Here is a 17516-nt window from a genome sequence, read left to right as displayed (position 1 = left end):
ATTTACACACGCACACTCCTCTAAGCTACAGAGTTGTGTATACCTTCAGTAAAACACCACTCTGTGAGGGAGGGGAAGTGTGAAGACCAGACGCGACCAAACAGGGGATCTATAAGTTACTAAAGGGGCACTCCAGTAACCACTGAGTCTCGTGAGAGACAAAATAAGAAGGGAGTGCTATACTCCTAAGGGACGTATCCCAAAAAATGAATAAACCCCTAAACGGGTAACTGAGGAAGAAGGAGTATATAAAGAAAATAAAGGAACAGGGAAAAGAAAAGAAGAATAAACTACTTCGACCCGAAGCAGAGAAAAAGAAAATGTCTTTTCAAAAACAAACAGAAGACGTTCTGAGGCCAACTAAAACCAGGGGGGAAACTGACACACACAGGCACAATGCATTTGAGTCACTCCTGATTAACTCCTAATTAACTAACTCAGGATATTTACACTGAGCATCTGCTAAATGATTAAAGGCAAACTGATACATTTCAGTCAGTCAAGTCAGTGTGTCAAAATTAATCTGATAAAAACATTAAGGCCATGTAAATGTACTATACCTTGTTTCACTGGCAGCTACCTGGTCCATGAGGCAAGTTTGTCAGGCAAGTGTGCTACTGGTGTGTAACCGTGTGGTAAGTTTACTACTGGTGTGTAACCCTGTGGTAAGTTTACTACTGGTGTGTAACTGTGTTTTAACTTTGCTAGTGGTGTGTAATTGTGTGGTAACTTTGCTACTGGTGTGTAACCATTTGGCAAGCTTGCTACTGGTATGTGCCATCTCTTCCAAATAACACACATGGAACACAGAAAAGCACCTTCTTGGACAAGCCAGCTAACTGTTAGTCATTTACCCAGAGTGCCTGTTGATTGGATGGGAGATGTATATGCCCCTGCATAGGCTCACACCCCCCCCCCCCGGCCCCATGACTCATCAGCTGGGAGAGAAGGGCATGCTCTGCTTTTGGCAGAATGCGTAAAGCAGCTCATTACCATAGACTACCTTAAAGGGAAGGGCACACCAGCATAACCTCAGAGGGTTCACCGCAACATGCCAACCACTGATAAACCTCAGGAACAAAATGGCCAGGTTAGAGTATGATAAAAGAACTGCTTGTGATCCAAAGCACCTGCTCAGCTGTGAAACAAGAGGGAGGTAGCGTTATGGCTTGGGCATGTATAGCGGTCACTGAAACAGCTCACTTGCCTTCACTGACTGCTGATGGCAGCAACAGGATGAATTCTGATGTGGACAGAAATATCTTATCAGCTCAGATTGGACAGTGCTTCACCTTGCAGCAGGGCGACGATCCCAAACATACTGCTACAGCAGCAAATGAGTTGTGGAAAAAATGTGGATGGTGTTCTTGACTTGACCTGCCCAGAATCCAGCTGAACATGCGTTTCACTTGCTGAAGACAAGACTGAAGGCAAAACGAACCAGAAACAAACAGGAACTGATGATGACTGCAGTACAGGCCTGGCAGAGCATCACCAAGGAATATGCTCAGCGTCTGGTAATGTCTACGTGTCACAGACGTCAGGCAGTCATCGAATATAAAGGAGTTGTAACCAGTACTGAATATGAGAGCTTTATTTCTGATTATGTTCATTTGTCAAATTACATTTGCTCCCCTAAAATGGGGGAGACTATGTATAAAAAGGGCTGTAATTCTTACATGGATCACCCATATGGACGTAAATATCCTCAGGTTAGTCTGCACTTCAGCCCCATAGTGATTGCTTCATTTCAAATGCCATGTGCAGGAGTACTTAGCCAAAATAATAAAAACTGTGTCACCACAATACTTACGCACTGCACTGTATGTAGGGTAGGACCCCCTTTTCGCCTCCAAAATAGCATCACATTACATGCATTTAGCAGACACTCTTATCCAGAGAGACTTACACAACTTTTACATAGCATTTTGCATTGTATCAATTTATACAGCTGGGTATATACTGAAGAAATTCAGGTTAAGTATCTTGCTCCAAGGTATAACAGCAGTGTCCTACCCGGGAATCAAACCTATGACCTTTCGGTTACAAGCCCAGTTCCTTCCCCACTTTACAACCTTGCAGTTAATAGCCTCAATTCTTCATCATGTCTGCATGCTTTTTATAGTGAGTTGCAGCCACAGGATTCTCTATTAGGAGGATTATTTGCGCTAACGAGCAGGTGTAGGCTACCTAATAAAGGAGGCTATATTATTATTATTATTATTATTATTATTATTATTATTATTATTCCATTATGAGCGCCTTCAATCGACCTTTACTTTCAGTTTCGGTGCTGAACCTATTTTTATTAATTTCCCTAGAGTTTAGTGACGCTTCGACTCTGCGTGTTTAGTATTGGCAAAGGGCTACCCATTTACCAACCTGTTTATTTCTTGGTCTTATCGCTTTCATAAAGACTCGATGAGTTCGCGGCAGACCTGAAGAACAAAATCTGGTCATGTTTTATTGAATAATGTAACTGAACCTTTTCCTCGGAATGGGAGTCCTCGCTCTTCTTTGTGTCGTGCTATGTGGTATTTGCGGGGGAAATGCGGGTAAGTTAAACTGAATTATAAATAGCCTATATTAGAAATAAATACGACGCTGAAGTTAGCTCCCGATTCGCAGCTTCCGATTCCTGTTGCGTTCAGGGCGTATTACAGGATGCATACGCGAGGCCTGTATCGGACATGCAAGGGGGAAAACTGCCTGAAATACAAAACTGATAAAGTTCGACTACTGATTGTTCGGGCGCAGATCATGGACGCAGATTCAGAAATGCATGCAAAAATCATGGAATGCATGAACAGTCGCCGTCTTTTCTATTTGAGTTTGAGATGTTTTGTATTTACACAAGTAGGATAACAAAAAATGGAATATAGTTTAAGCAAAGGTTGTTGAGTTTTAAAAATCGTTCTCGTTTTTAATTACATTTCTTTCGTCTTTTTTTATGCGCCCAAAACTACAGGCGTAGTTCAGCGCATATTACAGGATGCATACTGTAACTGAAAAAGTTCGCTCCTGCTTGGTTGGCGCATATCATGTACGCAGATTCAGGTCTTCTGCGATCTTGCCTCCAGAAGTGAGGTGACAATGTAGGATGCTGAGACATGAGCATATTGTTCATATTCTTGCAGCATTTGATAGGATAACGATGTCTTTGTGGCAGACGATGTGATTTTTAATGGATTTTATGGGGTACCAAATGTCAAGTAAAAGTTTTCCTGTGCTTCTTACTCTCTCAAATTTAACCCACTTAAGGCATTTCCCTCAAGATTTTGCGTATTATTATTATTATTATTATTATTATTATTATTATTATTATTATTGTTATTATTATCATGACCAGCTGTTACACTGTTGACACCAGTTATGAGGAGATTTCATGGGTGAAAGCGACTCTCTTACTGAGAATCCTCCCTACATGAGTGATCACGCCTAAGATCATTTTCAGGCCAATTAAATTGGTGGTACTGGATTTCGAATAGCATTGACAGTACATACTTGCATTTATGATCAAGCACTCGGCAAAATGCAACAGCACAGAACACCAAATACATACACTTTGCATTAAGTATTTTTACAACCATTTAGGAAGTCGTTGTCATTCTGAATGTAAAAATGTTTAGAACGTCGGATTAAAGTGAGACAAAGATCCTGAGAGCTAATTTAAAAGCGAGGAAGCTAACTAGCTAGTCTATTGGTCATCGGTGCAAGAATGTGACAGCACAGACAGATTCATTATATTGTTTAATTTATTGGGGTTTTTTTTGGTTTTTTTTTGGTTTACCTGACTTCAACTTTTTTGTTTTCATGTGCAAAATAGACAGAAACCCAAAATCCCAAAATTTTGATTTGTACGTTACACAGCATTCTTCTCACCAAAGAAAAATCCTTTACTGTAATATGAAGCTCTAGTCAATAGCAATAGAGGAGGAGGAAACACTTGTTTGTTTGTTTGTTTTTTGGCTAATTCCAGAGGAGAGAGGTGTCAGTAGGTCTGTAGCCGTTCTTCATACAATCTTGTAAATTCCAGATAAACCGCATAAGATTTGTTTCATTCCAATTTGGTCCGCATAGTTTTACATCACAGCGAGCGTACCTACTTAGACGAGCACGGAGCATACCCGCGCATGAACGATTATGAGACTGTTATTGACTCATTGATGCGCAAAAGGGTTGAATTCAGAGTTGCTTGCACAGAACCGATGTATCAGAATACGCAGAGTATTAAACCATGACCTTGGATTACATGAATCCGGGTAAATTACTGGGTAAATATATATATATTTTTTAAGTGTAGTCTGATGCTGTTTAGGTAAGCGTGTCTGCTGAATGCAGTAATTTATTTTGTACTTGATTCTAATGAAAGTGTGTTTGTGTCCACAGCCACTCACTCTCTGAAGTACATCTACGTTGTTGTCACTGGGGATACTGACTCCCCAGACTTCACCATCACGGGTTTGGTGGATGGTGAGGAGTTTGTGCGCTATGACAGCAGCATCAGGAGGATGATCCCCAAGACTGAGTGGATGGAAAAATCAGTGGACAAGCAGTACTGGGACAAACAGACTCAGAAAGCGCTCTATGCACATCATATCTTCAAAGACAATATTGGAATTGCAATGCAGCATTACAAGTCAACTCAGGGTAAGCACAGACACACATTAAAATACACATATGGATACATATCCCTGCTCACAGCTTAACGCTGTAGTCTCAGTGGGATCAGAGCTTAATGCTGTAGTCTCAGTGGGATCAGAGCTTAATACTGTAGTCTCAGTGGGATCAGAGCTTAACGCTGTAGTCTCAGTGGGATCAGAGCTTAATGCTGTAGTCTCAGTGGGATCAGAGCTTAATGCTGTAGTCTCAGTGGGATCAGAGCTTAATGCTGTAGTCTCAGTGGGATCAGAGCTTAATGCTGTAGTCTCAGTGGGATCAGACCTTAATGCTGTAGTCTCAGTGGGATCAGAGCTTAATGCTGTAGTCTTAGTGGGATCAGAGCTTAATGCTGCAGTCTTAGTGGGATCAGAACTTAGTGCTGTAGTCTCAGTGGGATCAGAGCTGTGTGTGGACGTGCTGCAGGTGACTCAGAGAGAGAGTGTGTGTGTGGGATGTGTGGCATGTGTGCAGTGACAGTGTGTGTTTTTTCTCTCCAGGTCAACACATTCTCGAGTGGACTGTTGGCTGTGTGTGGGATGATAAGACCAGGAACGCAGGAGGGATTGAACGTTATGTATACGACTGGAAAAGGTTTTTTCCTGATGCCATAAAAAACTGGAGTTTCATTCCACCTGCACAGCAGCTGTTTATCAGTGCAGTGAAATGGAATCCAGCTGAGCTTGAGAATTACAGCCAGACCCAGACCTGCATTGAGTCACTGAAGAAGTACGTGAGCTACAGGAAGAGCACTCTGGAGAGGACAGGTACAGCAGCACTGAGAGCACAACAGCATTATATATCATATATAACAAAAAATATTCAAAAGGAAAGAAAATAAAAATTTGTATATATGAACTATTTTATTTAATTTAGTTAACTGTAATTATAACATTTACACGTTGAACAGGTAAAACATTGTCCAAAGACAAGCAGGTTAGGTTAATTGGAGAGTCCAAATTGCCCCTAGGTATGAGTATGGGCATCGGGGGTCTGGCTGGCTCAGGACTGCAGCATAGCTGCTCCTGGTGGGCTCTGGGCCTGTGGATGGCGAGCCTGGGGGGGTTGGGCTGGTAATCTGTCTCCCATGACAGATGCCTCTCTTTTTGATATTTTGAAAGTGTTTACACAGAGCTGCGTGCCAGGCTTTTGGGTGTTCTGTGTGGAAGATCAGGTTGTCTTCCTGTCCTCTGTGTGAGCATAATTACAGTACAGGGCTGTTTATCAGTATGGACAGTTTATACTATTTCCTGGCCTATTCTGTTGCCATGGTAACCAAAATTGTTATATTGAGGAACTCCAGCTGTCACTTTCTTAAGCTCCTTGCTGCCTAATGTTTACAGTAGTTAGCAAGCTTGCTAACTTGTTTTTGAGTCTTTCGGTTTTTATGTTGTATTTCTGTTATTAATATATCTTAAGCCAAAATTGAGCCGTTTCCACCAAAATTACCTGGAACTTTTAGTCCCAGGAACTACTTTTCAGGAACTAAAATGTTCCTTCAGCCCATGGTTGTCTGCGTTTCCACCGTGGTCTAAAGTTCCGCGAAGATTAGGCAAATTAGCCCACTGACGTATGAAAAAGCGACGTTGTCGTCGGTCCATCTGTCATATGATTTCTTCTGTAACCCCATACTACCACCGAAGTAGCCTACATTATTTTCTAATAACCGGGACAGCCCGGAGGGGTTTATTCCACTTATATACAACTGGATACCAACAATGATTATATATGGTTACTTTTGTATTTATTTTTTTTTTATTCGATTTAATCACCTGGAATTGAAAGATTCTTCTGCAGCCATTTGGGCATATTTTACCGTTGTCAAGCAAAAATGTCGGTAGTTGAACTTGGACCGTTGTTATGCAACAAATAGGATATAACAGGCCAATAGTCAGATTTTAACTGTTTTATATATCCTCTCAAACACTTTCATTATATTTTTATGCGAACATTCTCTTTCATGTCTTGACATCCGAAGCGACAGAATGCATTCACATTTATATGTATAACTGGCAACAACAGCAGAAAACATGCACACGTTGTAAACAATTTGCTGTTTGATTACTTTCTCATCGTCAATTCCATATAGGCTAATCGCAAAATGAGAAGAATAGAACGAAAACTCAGACTTGCGTGAAAATTTATATTAGCAGTGGTACAGCCACCGTTTGCTTTCCTTCGAAGTTACTGCTAGCCGAGCAGCGAAGTGTGCCGTCCAAATGCGAACCATGCACCATAAATTAGTCCATAGTCTTCCTGGTCTTTTTGTGGAATTGAAGTATGGCAGAGTAAAATTACGGCAGTCTGAAAAAGCTAAAGGGACGATTACTAGAATTAACCTGTTATTTTACCCTGACAAAAAGTGCGGAAGGTGATTTTCAATTTGCTTATACTGTAGGCTATCACCAATGTGAATTACGCAGAACTACCGCATACCTCACATAACTGTATCAAACGTTTTGAGTCAATTACAACGGGCTAACAAAGAAAATCCGGAAGAAAATATTCAGCAACCGAATTAATCCGTTTGAATGTTTTGGTACGTAATATGCTGTCCCAGCACGAATGCTTAGCATTTAATAAAACAAATACTAAAGCAAGAAAAGAACAGAAGAGCACACGTTATAATTCCAAGACGTTGGCAGGCTATAACCAAAACTAGGCTACTGCGCCGCATAACATGCAAGTTTGATTTTATGAAAATAAATTGGGTTTGCGGCTGGAGATTTTTAAACATGGCGGCTGAAAGTAAAAAAAAATAACACTGCAAGTAGTCGACCAATCAGAAATTTTCAGTGCTTGCGCCCCACCCCAAAGGTTCCTGTACTTTTAGAAAGTACTACCCCCCGAGCAGGAACCTTTTTGGGGGTAAAATAAAGCCCCCGGAACTAAATTTAGACCCTAGTTCCTGCGGTGGAAACGCAAAAGGTTCCTAGTTCCGGGGTAAAGTTCCTGCGGTAGGCTTTAGAGGCCTACCATCTGTGTTATTCTCCTTTCTTTGATTTACTGGTGTCCAGTCCAATTAGCTTTGCTTACAAATGAGCTTTTCTGTCAGGACCACTGTCATCAAAGTAGAACTTTATTGACAATAAGGCAATACAGTTATGTTTGGCGGTATGGCTCTGTTCTGGAGCTCTCCCGCCAACCACGCAGCCCGCGTGGATAAGGCCGGGAGGCCAGCAGCCAAACCCCCCTAGAGGGGTACACACAGAACAGATCCAGCAGCAAAGCAAGTTCTTAACACATAGGGATGGAGCAATGCAATTTCTTAACACATAGGGATGGAGCAATACAAATTCTTAACACATAGGAATGGAGAAATGCAAATTCTTGACGAATGGGGATGGAGCAGGGGTGGTGGAGGGGATTTACGAAGCAACGTGCAGCGCTTGCATGCAGGAGGAGCAGCCGAATGAGTAGAGGGAGGCTGTTTAAGTAGACCGCCCTGTTAGTGAATGTACTGTGATAGGCGAACATCACTCAGCTGAGCCATCAGCTGATTCAGCCGGAGCGCTTGACTCTCGTGGCCTGCCAGAACTACGCAATGCTCTATTACGTCATAATTTATTCTAATTTTGTTAAAATTGTGTTCTATGATTTTTTTTTCAGTTTCTATACTAATTTTCCTGTTCTAAATATGGTCAGTGCTTCTGTCTTCAGCGTTCTGTTGTGAAATATGACTTTGTTTCATCAAGAACATAGTTAAAAGATGACATTTTTAAGAGTTGGTGTGTCTCTCTCTCTTTCTTTCTGCATTCTGAGATTGGGGAATTCAGGTAAGTTGGGGGCGAGCAAGGGGGGGATGGGGCGGGGTGTGTTCACGGTAAGATGGCGATTGTTAAGGGTTCTTTTTCCCCTTTTCTTCTTTTTGTCTTTAGGCTGAGCACTGGAAGTGCACTAAAGGAGTGAACATTTAGATTTATCAAAATTGTTGATTAGTGCTGTTGTGTTTGTTTTTGGCTTTGCCAGTTTTAGGGCGGTTTTATGGCATTTTAAATCAGATTCTCGTTGAATGTTTCCTTGGACTTCCCTTAAATGCAATCCTGAGCAAGCCTTGCACATTACACAGTTCCCTTTGGATGCCCAAATAAGGTCTGGACAGGAACACCCTCCCCACCACCAAAAGACCCCCCCTACTACTCTACTCCAGGGAGCATACCCCCCTCCCCTGCAGACACAGGGGAACCATTAAAAAGTAGTGACAGTAATAAGATACTTTCTATGATGGAACGTGACCTTATGCTTTAATCTGTCTCTTAGATACTTTTCTATGGAGGCCCAAGGTAGTGGTCTTTCTATAATCCAAACACTTATGTAGGCAATACATACTTCAGATAAACCTCCCTGTACAAACTTATAACAGCGCAGTGTGCCTGTCTGTGTAACATACAATATCCCCTGCATTTCAGATGATATTACTCACAGTCCACCACATTTATCATATCATTCTGTATTTTACATGCACATACATATAGTGCTTTCATCAGTCCATAATGTGGGTAATGGTCAGCCAGGTTCCTGCCTGTTGGTGCTTTTACGACATGAAAACAGACCCTGTCCTGGTCATCTGTTTATCCTCGTTCCTGTCGACACAAGTGTTGGTGGGGTGAAAAGGTTGTGAGATTGTCCCACAGCAATCTCCGGATTGTGGGGAAATTGTCTTTTCAGCTGTGTTCACAACCTTCTGATTTTTTACGACTCCAACAGAAGGCAGGCAAAGATCAAAATCCACGGACAGTCAGAATTTAACCCTAGAGTACCAAACTGGGGACAAATACTGATTTGTTGGTGTCTGTGGAGTTACCGTTAGAGGTTAATGATGGTGAAAAAAAGGGTCAAGATGCTCTTTCTGATATTTTAAGTATGTCTAAACATGGTTCTCAGATAACTGAAGAGCAGCTTTACTCGTTGCAGGAGATGGAATTATTTTCTAGATGAGACTTTTAGGAAAAACAGCACCAGCTTGGTGATGATGAGTAGCTGACTTGAATGGTCGTACAACGCTGATAAAATTTTGTTTATTGTGGCATAAACAGGAAAAACGGGTGAGCTGTACTGACTGAGTATTGTAATTGAGGTTAACCACTGCCCGTGTAAATTAGATTGAACAATCCCTCTATCTCCCACCCTCTGCCCTCCCTCTATTCCCCCCCCCCCTCTCAGTTGCTCCTGATGTGTCTCTGCTGCAGAAGGACTCCTCCTCTCCTGTTGTTACCTGTCATGCGACCGGATTCTACCCCCGTGACATTACGATAACCTGGCAGAGAAACGGAGAGGACCTGGATGTAGAGCCGGGGGAGACGGTGCGCAATGGGGACGGAACTTTCCAGACCACATCTTACCTGACAGTGAAGCCTGAGGACTGGAAGAGCCAGCTTTACACCTGTACTGTACAGCACAAGAGCCTGAAACAGGACATTGTTCTGCCTGTCAAAGAGGAGAACATCAAGAGTAAGTGAGCAATAGATATAAAGAGTGAGTGAGCGAGTGTCCATCCCACGATTCAAGAATAGATGTAGAAATAATTTCTGCAGAAAAATATTTGGGCTTCACTCTGTAGAACCTCTGACTCTTACTACACTATATACTGTGAGCTCTATAATCACTATAATCACTACACTCACCGCTGATTAACACAAATAGTCAGGGATGGTTTAGACAAAAGTTCATTATAGAAGATGTGAAATATGTAATGTATTAATCAAGAATTGCGTGTTTGTTGTATGTGTTTATGTGCATGTGTGTGTATGTGTGTATGCGTGTACATGCGTGTGTGTGTGTGTGTTTAATGTGATTCCCCCTGACTGCAGCACGTAGCTTCATGGGCGTCATCATCGGCTGGGTGGTGGGCGTGCTCATCCTCATCCTCATCCTCGCCGTCATCGGTGTCGTCATGTGTAGGAAGAGAAGCTCAGGTGAGAGTCACTGCCACACAGAGATACTGACACAGTGAGACTGAGTTACAGACACAAACCCACTGAGTATCACATTTCACAGAGTTTAATAGTTTCACAGATACAGTCAGACATGCTGTGTGTATGATTCTAACTCTGTGTGTCTCTGTTCCAGGCTACGTGAAGACCAGCAGTGAGTATATTTACTCCTATTCTTTACTCAATGCTTATGAATGTCATTATAATCAAGTGTAAATGTTCAAGGTTCAGACTGTAATTACTCCTGATTACACGTCTTGATGTGTGTTGCAGTGTTGTCCCTTGTGTGTGTGTGTGTGTGTGTTTTGGCTGAATGTTTGTATTTTAATCAGGTCTGGAATTCTGGGATAGTTTTTAATTGGCTGAAATTAATGTTACTGAGGTAACTTGTACCTTAATTAAACTCTGGACATGTATAGAATAACTGAGTGGCTCATAGTGAGTTGGTTGGTTGTAGAATGAGATTAAACATGTAAAATGTGCAAGTGTGTGATATGAGTCTGAGTGTGTGATATGTGCTGAGTGTATGATATGAGTTGAGTGTGTGATATGAGCCTGAGTGTGTGCTATGAGTCTGAGTGTGTGATATGAGTCTGAGTGTGTGATATGAGCTGAGTGTGTGATATGAGTCTGAGTGTGGAATATGAGCCTAAGTGTGTGATATGAGCTGAGTGTGTGATATGAGCCTGAGTGTGTGATATGAGTCTGAGTGTGTGATATGAGTCTGAGTGTGTGATATGAGCCAGAGTGTGTGATATGAGTGTGTGATATGTGTGATATGAGCTGAGTGTGTGATATGAGTCTGAGTGTGGAATATGAGCCTAAGTGTGTGATATGAGTTGAGTGTGTGATATGAGCCTGAGTGTGTGCTATGAGTCTGAGTGTGTGATATGAGTCTGAGTGTGTGATATGAGCTGAGTGTGTGATATGAGTCTGAGTGTGGAATATGAGCCTAAGTGTGTGATATGAGCTGAGTGTGTGATATGAGCCTGAGTGTGTGATATGAGTCTGAGTGTGTGATATGAGTCTGAGTGTGTGATATGAGCCAGAGTGTGTGATATGAGTGTGTGATATGTGTGATATGAGCTGAGTGTGTGATATGAGTCTGAGTGTGGAATATGAGCCTAAGTGTGTGATATGAGCTGAGTGTGTGATATGAGCCTGAGTGTGTGATATGAGTCTGAGCGTGTGATATGAGCCTGAGTGTGTGATATGAGCTGAGTATGTGATATGAGCCTGAGTGTGTGATATGAGCTGAGTATGTGATATGAGTCTGAGTGTGTGATATGAGTCTGAGTGTGTGATATGAGTCTGAGTGTGTGATATGAGTCTGAGTGTGTGATATGAGCTGAGTGTGTGATATGAGCCTGAGTGTGTGATATGAGCTGAGTGTGTGATTTGAGCCAGAGTGTGTGATATGAGCCTGAGTGTGTGATATGAGTCTGAGTGTGTGATATGAGCTGAGTGTGTGATATGAGCTGAGTGTGTGATATGAGCCTGAGTGTGTGAGCCTGAGTGTGTGATATGAGCTGAGTGTGTGATATGAGACTGAGTGTGTGATATGAGCTGAGTGTGTGGTATGAGCCTGAGTGTGTGATATGAGTCTGAGTGTGTGATATGAGCTGAGTGTGTGGTATGAGTCTGAGTGTGTGATATGAGTCTGAGTGTGTGATATGAGCTGAGTGTGTGATATGAGTCTGAGTGTGTGATATGAGCTGAGAGTGTGATATGAGCCTGAGTGTGTGATATGAGTCTGAGTGTGTGATATGAGCCTGAGTGTGTGATATGAGTCTGAGTGTGTGATATGAGCTGAGAGTGTGATATGAGCCTGAGTGTGTGATATGAGTCTGAGTGTGTGATATGAGCCTGAGTGTGTGAGCCTGAGTGTGTGATATGAGCTGAGTGTGTGATATGAGACTGAGTGTGTGATATGAGCCTGAGTGTGTGATATGAGTCTGAGTGTGTGATATGAGCTGAGTGTGTGATATGAGACTGAGTGTGTGATATGAGCCTGAGTGTGTGATATGAGTCTGAGTGTGTGATATGAGCCAGAGTGTGTGATATGAGCTGAGTGTGTGATATGAGCTGAGTGTGTGATATGAGTCTGAGTGTGTGATATGAGCCAGAGTGTGTGATATGAGTGTGTGATATGTGTGATATGAGCCACACTGAGCTCTGCTGAACTGGGGTTCTGACTGAGCTTCTCATTGCAGCCTCTGACCCAGAATCCCCAAACTCAATCCACGTGTGGCTGCGGAGCAAACTCCTCGGGAAGCTACACATGACGGACAACTCCAACCAACCTGCAGCCACTGACACTGATTCAGGGAACTCCAACCAACCTGCAGCCACTGACACTGATTCAGGGAACTCCAACCAACCTGCAGCCACTGACACTGATTCAGGGAACTCCAACCAACCTGCAGCCACTGACACTGATTCAGGGAACTCCAACCAACCTGCAGCCACTGACACTGATTCAGGGAACTCCAACCAACCTGCAGCCACTGACACTGATTCAGGGAACTCCAACCAACCTGCAGCCACTGACACTGATTCAGGGAACTCCAATCAACCTGCAGTCTCTATCTCACTGGCCTTTCCTGTAGTTGACCTTTCCCCCCTCCACCCTAAATATGCGCTTTTGGTCTGGCTTTGAACTGTCAAGCTCATGAAGCTGATATCCAACATGATGGACTACCTCTTTTATGTCATAAATACTTCAAGAAGTAAGACGTGAATGCCGAGGGCGGGGGGGGGGGGGGGGGGGGGTACGTACTGTCATGGTTCTGTGTTCCTGTCTGTGTTTCCCTTGTTGGGCTGCCAGATGGCGGCACTTCTGTTTTGTGTCCTGCTTGTACCTTGTTTAATTGTATTATTGTTTTTAATTGTTCAATTATTGGTTTTTGGTTGTCTCGTTTTCCCTTCCCTCTCTGTGGCCTGATTGTTCATGGTGCCCTCCTGTGTCTCGTCAGTGTCTTGTCTATTTAAGTTCCCGTCTCCCAGACTCAGGGGCTGGATCCCTGGTTGTTTGGTTGTGTCTGGTTGTGTTTGGTCGCTCATGTTCCTGCCCTGTGTGTTCCTGCCATGTTCTGTGTTCCACGCGCTTTTGGATTTTTGGATTTCCTGGGTTCCCTGTGTTTTTGAAGTTTTCCTTTGTGTTGTTTGAAGAGTTGCCCTGCGAGGCCTTTTGTTCCCTTTTTGTTAAGTAAGGTCTTTTGTTCTTACCTTTTGGAATTTGAGTTTTTCCCCGTCTGCATTTGGGTCCTAACCCCCCCCCCCCCCCCCCCCCTGTTCTTTTCTTGCTTTAGCATTAAGTCTGGGGGGGTAAACTCTTACTCACTTCCACGTCTCAGCTCCATGCACTGCCAAAGGGGGCGAAGGACAAACCAAGTTAATGTAGGCGGGGGTAGATGGCAGCTACCACTGCAGTCTACATTCAAAGGGGGGAATTTTTTATTTATTTATAATTTGCGTGTAATTCATTTCAAGTCCGTTGATCTTATGTTATACATTATTTCTGTTATTGGTACCATGTTTTTTGTATTGTTAATTTATTTTAGTTTGGCTGTTAAGTTAATTGATTTAATATATGGTGGTTTATGTCAGGGGTGGAGCTACTTAGTATAAAGTTATGAGTTTAGAGTTCCACCAGCCAATCCTGACTAAACCTGCGTCGCAAACTTTGGGCCAGTAGGCATAGCCAAATTTTGCAAATTGCTACATTGTATTATTTTTCTTTATTTTTCCTTTTGTTAGGTAGTTTTTATTTTCTAGTATTTTTATTTTTTGTTCACTGTTCATATTTTGCACTGCATTGTGAGAACCAGTGCTGTAAAAAAAAAAAAAAAAAAACAATTCATGGGGTACTTTGACCTCACTGCTGCTTCACCGCGTTTTGTTAGCCTCTGGCTATCGGTGCTACCCATACAGATGCAATGTAAATGCTATGAGGAAATCAAGTTGTGTAAGCCTGCTGAATGCCTGAACTGCAAATGTTAGCCTTACATTCTGTAGTTTGTATTTCATTAAAAGTTTATGGCATCCAGTGGCTCATAATGAAGATGGGACACTATTTTTTAAATTGGGAATTTTTTTTTTCTGTTTATAATTGACTTCAGTGTCCCTCATGTAGGGGTGATGGTGGAGCTCATTCAGTTTGTATACAGTTACAAATACAAATAGTGGCATTTCCCTTCACCCCTATTGCACATGTATGAAGAAATTGATAAAGAATAAAATAAAAATGAAATTTGGCAGTGTCTTGTGTCTTTCTTGCTTCTTGAGGTCCATCAGTCCAGCAGGTGTGTGCAATTCAATGTAATGATCACAGGTGGTTCCTCCATACGCAGTTATTGTAATTACTGAAGATTAATCAACAAGATTAAACACAAGCTCACTCTTATGCTCTGAATAACTTCCCAGTATGCATTCAATTGTATTTGGGGTTGTTTGCTAGTATTGTATTCAGTTAGCAAAACACTGGAATCAGCAGTCCTTTCACATATTCAAAATTATGTGTATAACCATCAAAAAGGCATCAACTTAATGACTATCACCAAAGCAAACAATGAGCATTTTTCAAGTACAGCACTGATAAAAACAAACGAAAACCCCAGCTCTGTTACCAGCCTGTGTTATATGTGTACATTCATATGAGATTGCACAATTTTTAACATATTTTGTTTTAATAAAGGATTACAACAGTTATTCCATTCAATTAACTTGGATTTGACACTTACGGGGGAAAAGGGTGTACAACTGCCACTGAACTCAACCAACTGCTCAATCTTTGTCCAAATGTATGTGCTACTCTTATAAATTGTGTCACCAGGGCAGTTTCCCCCACTTCAGAATAAGATAGTGGCATTTTCATGCCCTGAAAAAAACCTTTCATGTGGGGGGGAAAAACAACTATGATTAAAAAAATACATGCTCTGAAGGGCATCTGTGATGTGGTGTGATGTATTTTTTAGCTATCGTGGCCGAACCAATATTTGCACAGACACTGACTGATTCAGATGTTTGGAGTGTCTTCAATGTGATATTCTTACACTATCACCTATGAGCTTTGACCTATGACCTCTGACCTTCATTACTTGATTATAATTACAGTGCTGAGAATTCCAATAAAATCTCCTGGTCAGAAAGGCATGGAATAGTGAGATAAAGAGGAAAGGAAAGGAGAGATGAAGGGAGGAAAGCAGAGTTGGATGGAGGGAGGGAGGAAAGAGGAACCTGGAATAAGCTGTGCAGTGACTCAGTGATGATGACTGGTTTTCCCTAACCCCAGAGTGGGAGGAGATATAGAGAGCTGTCAATCACGGGCATCAGACCAATGAAAAGCTGCCTCAGGGTAGCTTCGCCTTTCACAGGGCCTCTTTTTCCCACCACTACCCTCCCTCTTCTGTTCAGTTGTTCTTCCGTCCCCTTTCTCCCTTATTCCACCCCACCCTCCTACCCTTTCATCCCCTGTACATCCACATCCGACCCCCCCAAGCCTAGTCCCTCTACATAGACAGAGAGAGAGAGAGTCATATAAAGGGGGGACAGGAGGGGGAAATAAAGAGAAGGAGAGAAGAGTATGGAAAAAAAAGGAGAGAGAGAGAATAGGCCAAGAGCAAAAACCTGGAGAGACTAACAGCAGGGAGCTGAAGTGAGTTCAGTATTTCACCCCCCCCCCCCCCCCCCCCCCCGTGTGTGTGTGTATGTGTGTGTGTGTGTGTGCGCGTGTGAGACAGTCTCTGCTTCCTGTGGGTGAAGCAAGGTCATATTTAACCCTTTCAGTCCAGCGGCCTCGCGCCTCCTCACCTGCGTCCGAGCCAGGAGCAGCTCCTGAAAGTCCTCCACTTCCTTACTGTTATCGGCTGCTCTCTCCTGAGAGAGGGATAGAGAGGGGGAGGGGGGAGAGAGAGTGAGAGAGAGAGAGAGAGAGAGAGAGAGAGTGGGGGGAGAGAGGGAAAGAGAGGAGAAAGGGAAAGAGATAGAGAAAGGGGGAGAAAAGAGAGAGAGAGGGGGGAGAAAAGAGATAGAGAGAGGTACCTGGCAACTGGCAGCAACAAACATGAGCTCCTGCAAAACATTTAAATTTTTACTGGAAAATGTATGTTTTTTTGATTCCAAGTACATCAAGTTCATTTACCAAAGAACTGTAAGTTACAGAGGCAGAAAACTACCACGGTAAGACCTCAGAAAATATTTTGGAAAGAGATAAAAATAACAAAAGAAGAAAGGCAACTGCTAGCTAACAGCTAAAAAAACAACAACAGCGGTTAGCATCAGAATGTGTGATGTCACAATGGAGGCCCAAGTTAATCTAGAGTAGGCTGAAGCAGAGGCATTTTTCAAAAATGAAGTGGAGATTGACATAATCTACCCTAAACAAATCAAGTGTATTAAAGTAATAATCTCGAAGATTTTCATTAAAATAAATGTCTTTTAAGTCACTATCTATCGCTGCATTGGGTAACACAATGGTGATTGAGACTATTTTTATATTAATTTATACTATTATTATTATTATCATAATTCATGATTAAAAAACTTGGTGTCTGTGGCGACATTCCCGGGAAAAAATCACAAGTGGCGCACAGTTAGTGACGCGTTTTTCATCACCCATCAGTGGTTGGTCCGCCAGAGAGGGTAGACGGAGCTAACGCAACAGGCTCGCTCTTCAACTCACTTGTGTGTGAGCGGTGTACTGTTTTTTCCGGTGTCTGCATGCGTTACAATAACAGAGAAAGGGGGGGTTGGGGGAGTTATGGAACCCTAAAAAGTTTTTGTGTAACATGAGAGATTACTCCACCACTCAGTCTGCCCTGCGCCTGCTAACAGAGGCATCGCTGGGAGAGCCCTCCCACATCATCTTACACAGGGACCAATGACCTCAGCACGAGGAAAGTTAATGTGGCCAAGGCCCTGACC

The 17516-nt window shown here is 42.6% G+C and overlaps 1 protein-coding gene across 1 annotated transcript; it reads left to right on the top strand.

Moving 5' to 3' along the window:
- Positions 1–2390: 2390 nt before the first annotated feature.
- On the top strand, positions 2391–14447 carry LOC118216217 (class I histocompatibility antigen, F10 alpha chain-like). The gene is made up of 7 exons (XM_035397292.1): positions 2391–2555; positions 4390–4650; positions 5160–5426; positions 9823–10110; positions 10470–10574; positions 10729–10746; positions 13904–14447. Exons 1-7 carry the CDS (start codon positions 2498–2500, stop codon positions 13921–13923), a joined length of 1017 nt encoding a protein of 338 aa, XP_035253183.1. The 5' UTR covers positions 2391–2497; the 3' UTR covers positions 13924–14447.
- The last annotated feature ends 3069 nt before the right edge of the window (positions 14448–17516 follow it).

Source organism: Anguilla anguilla, chromosome 17 (assembly GCF_013347855.1).
Source record: "Anguilla anguilla isolate fAngAng1 chromosome 17, fAngAng1.pri, whole genome shotgun sequence".
Classification (NCBI taxonomy): domain Eukaryota; kingdom Metazoa; phylum Chordata; class Actinopteri; order Anguilliformes; family Anguillidae; genus Anguilla; species Anguilla anguilla.
Note: the sequence above shows the minus strand (reverse complement) of the source record. Positions and strands in the feature narration are given on the sequence as shown.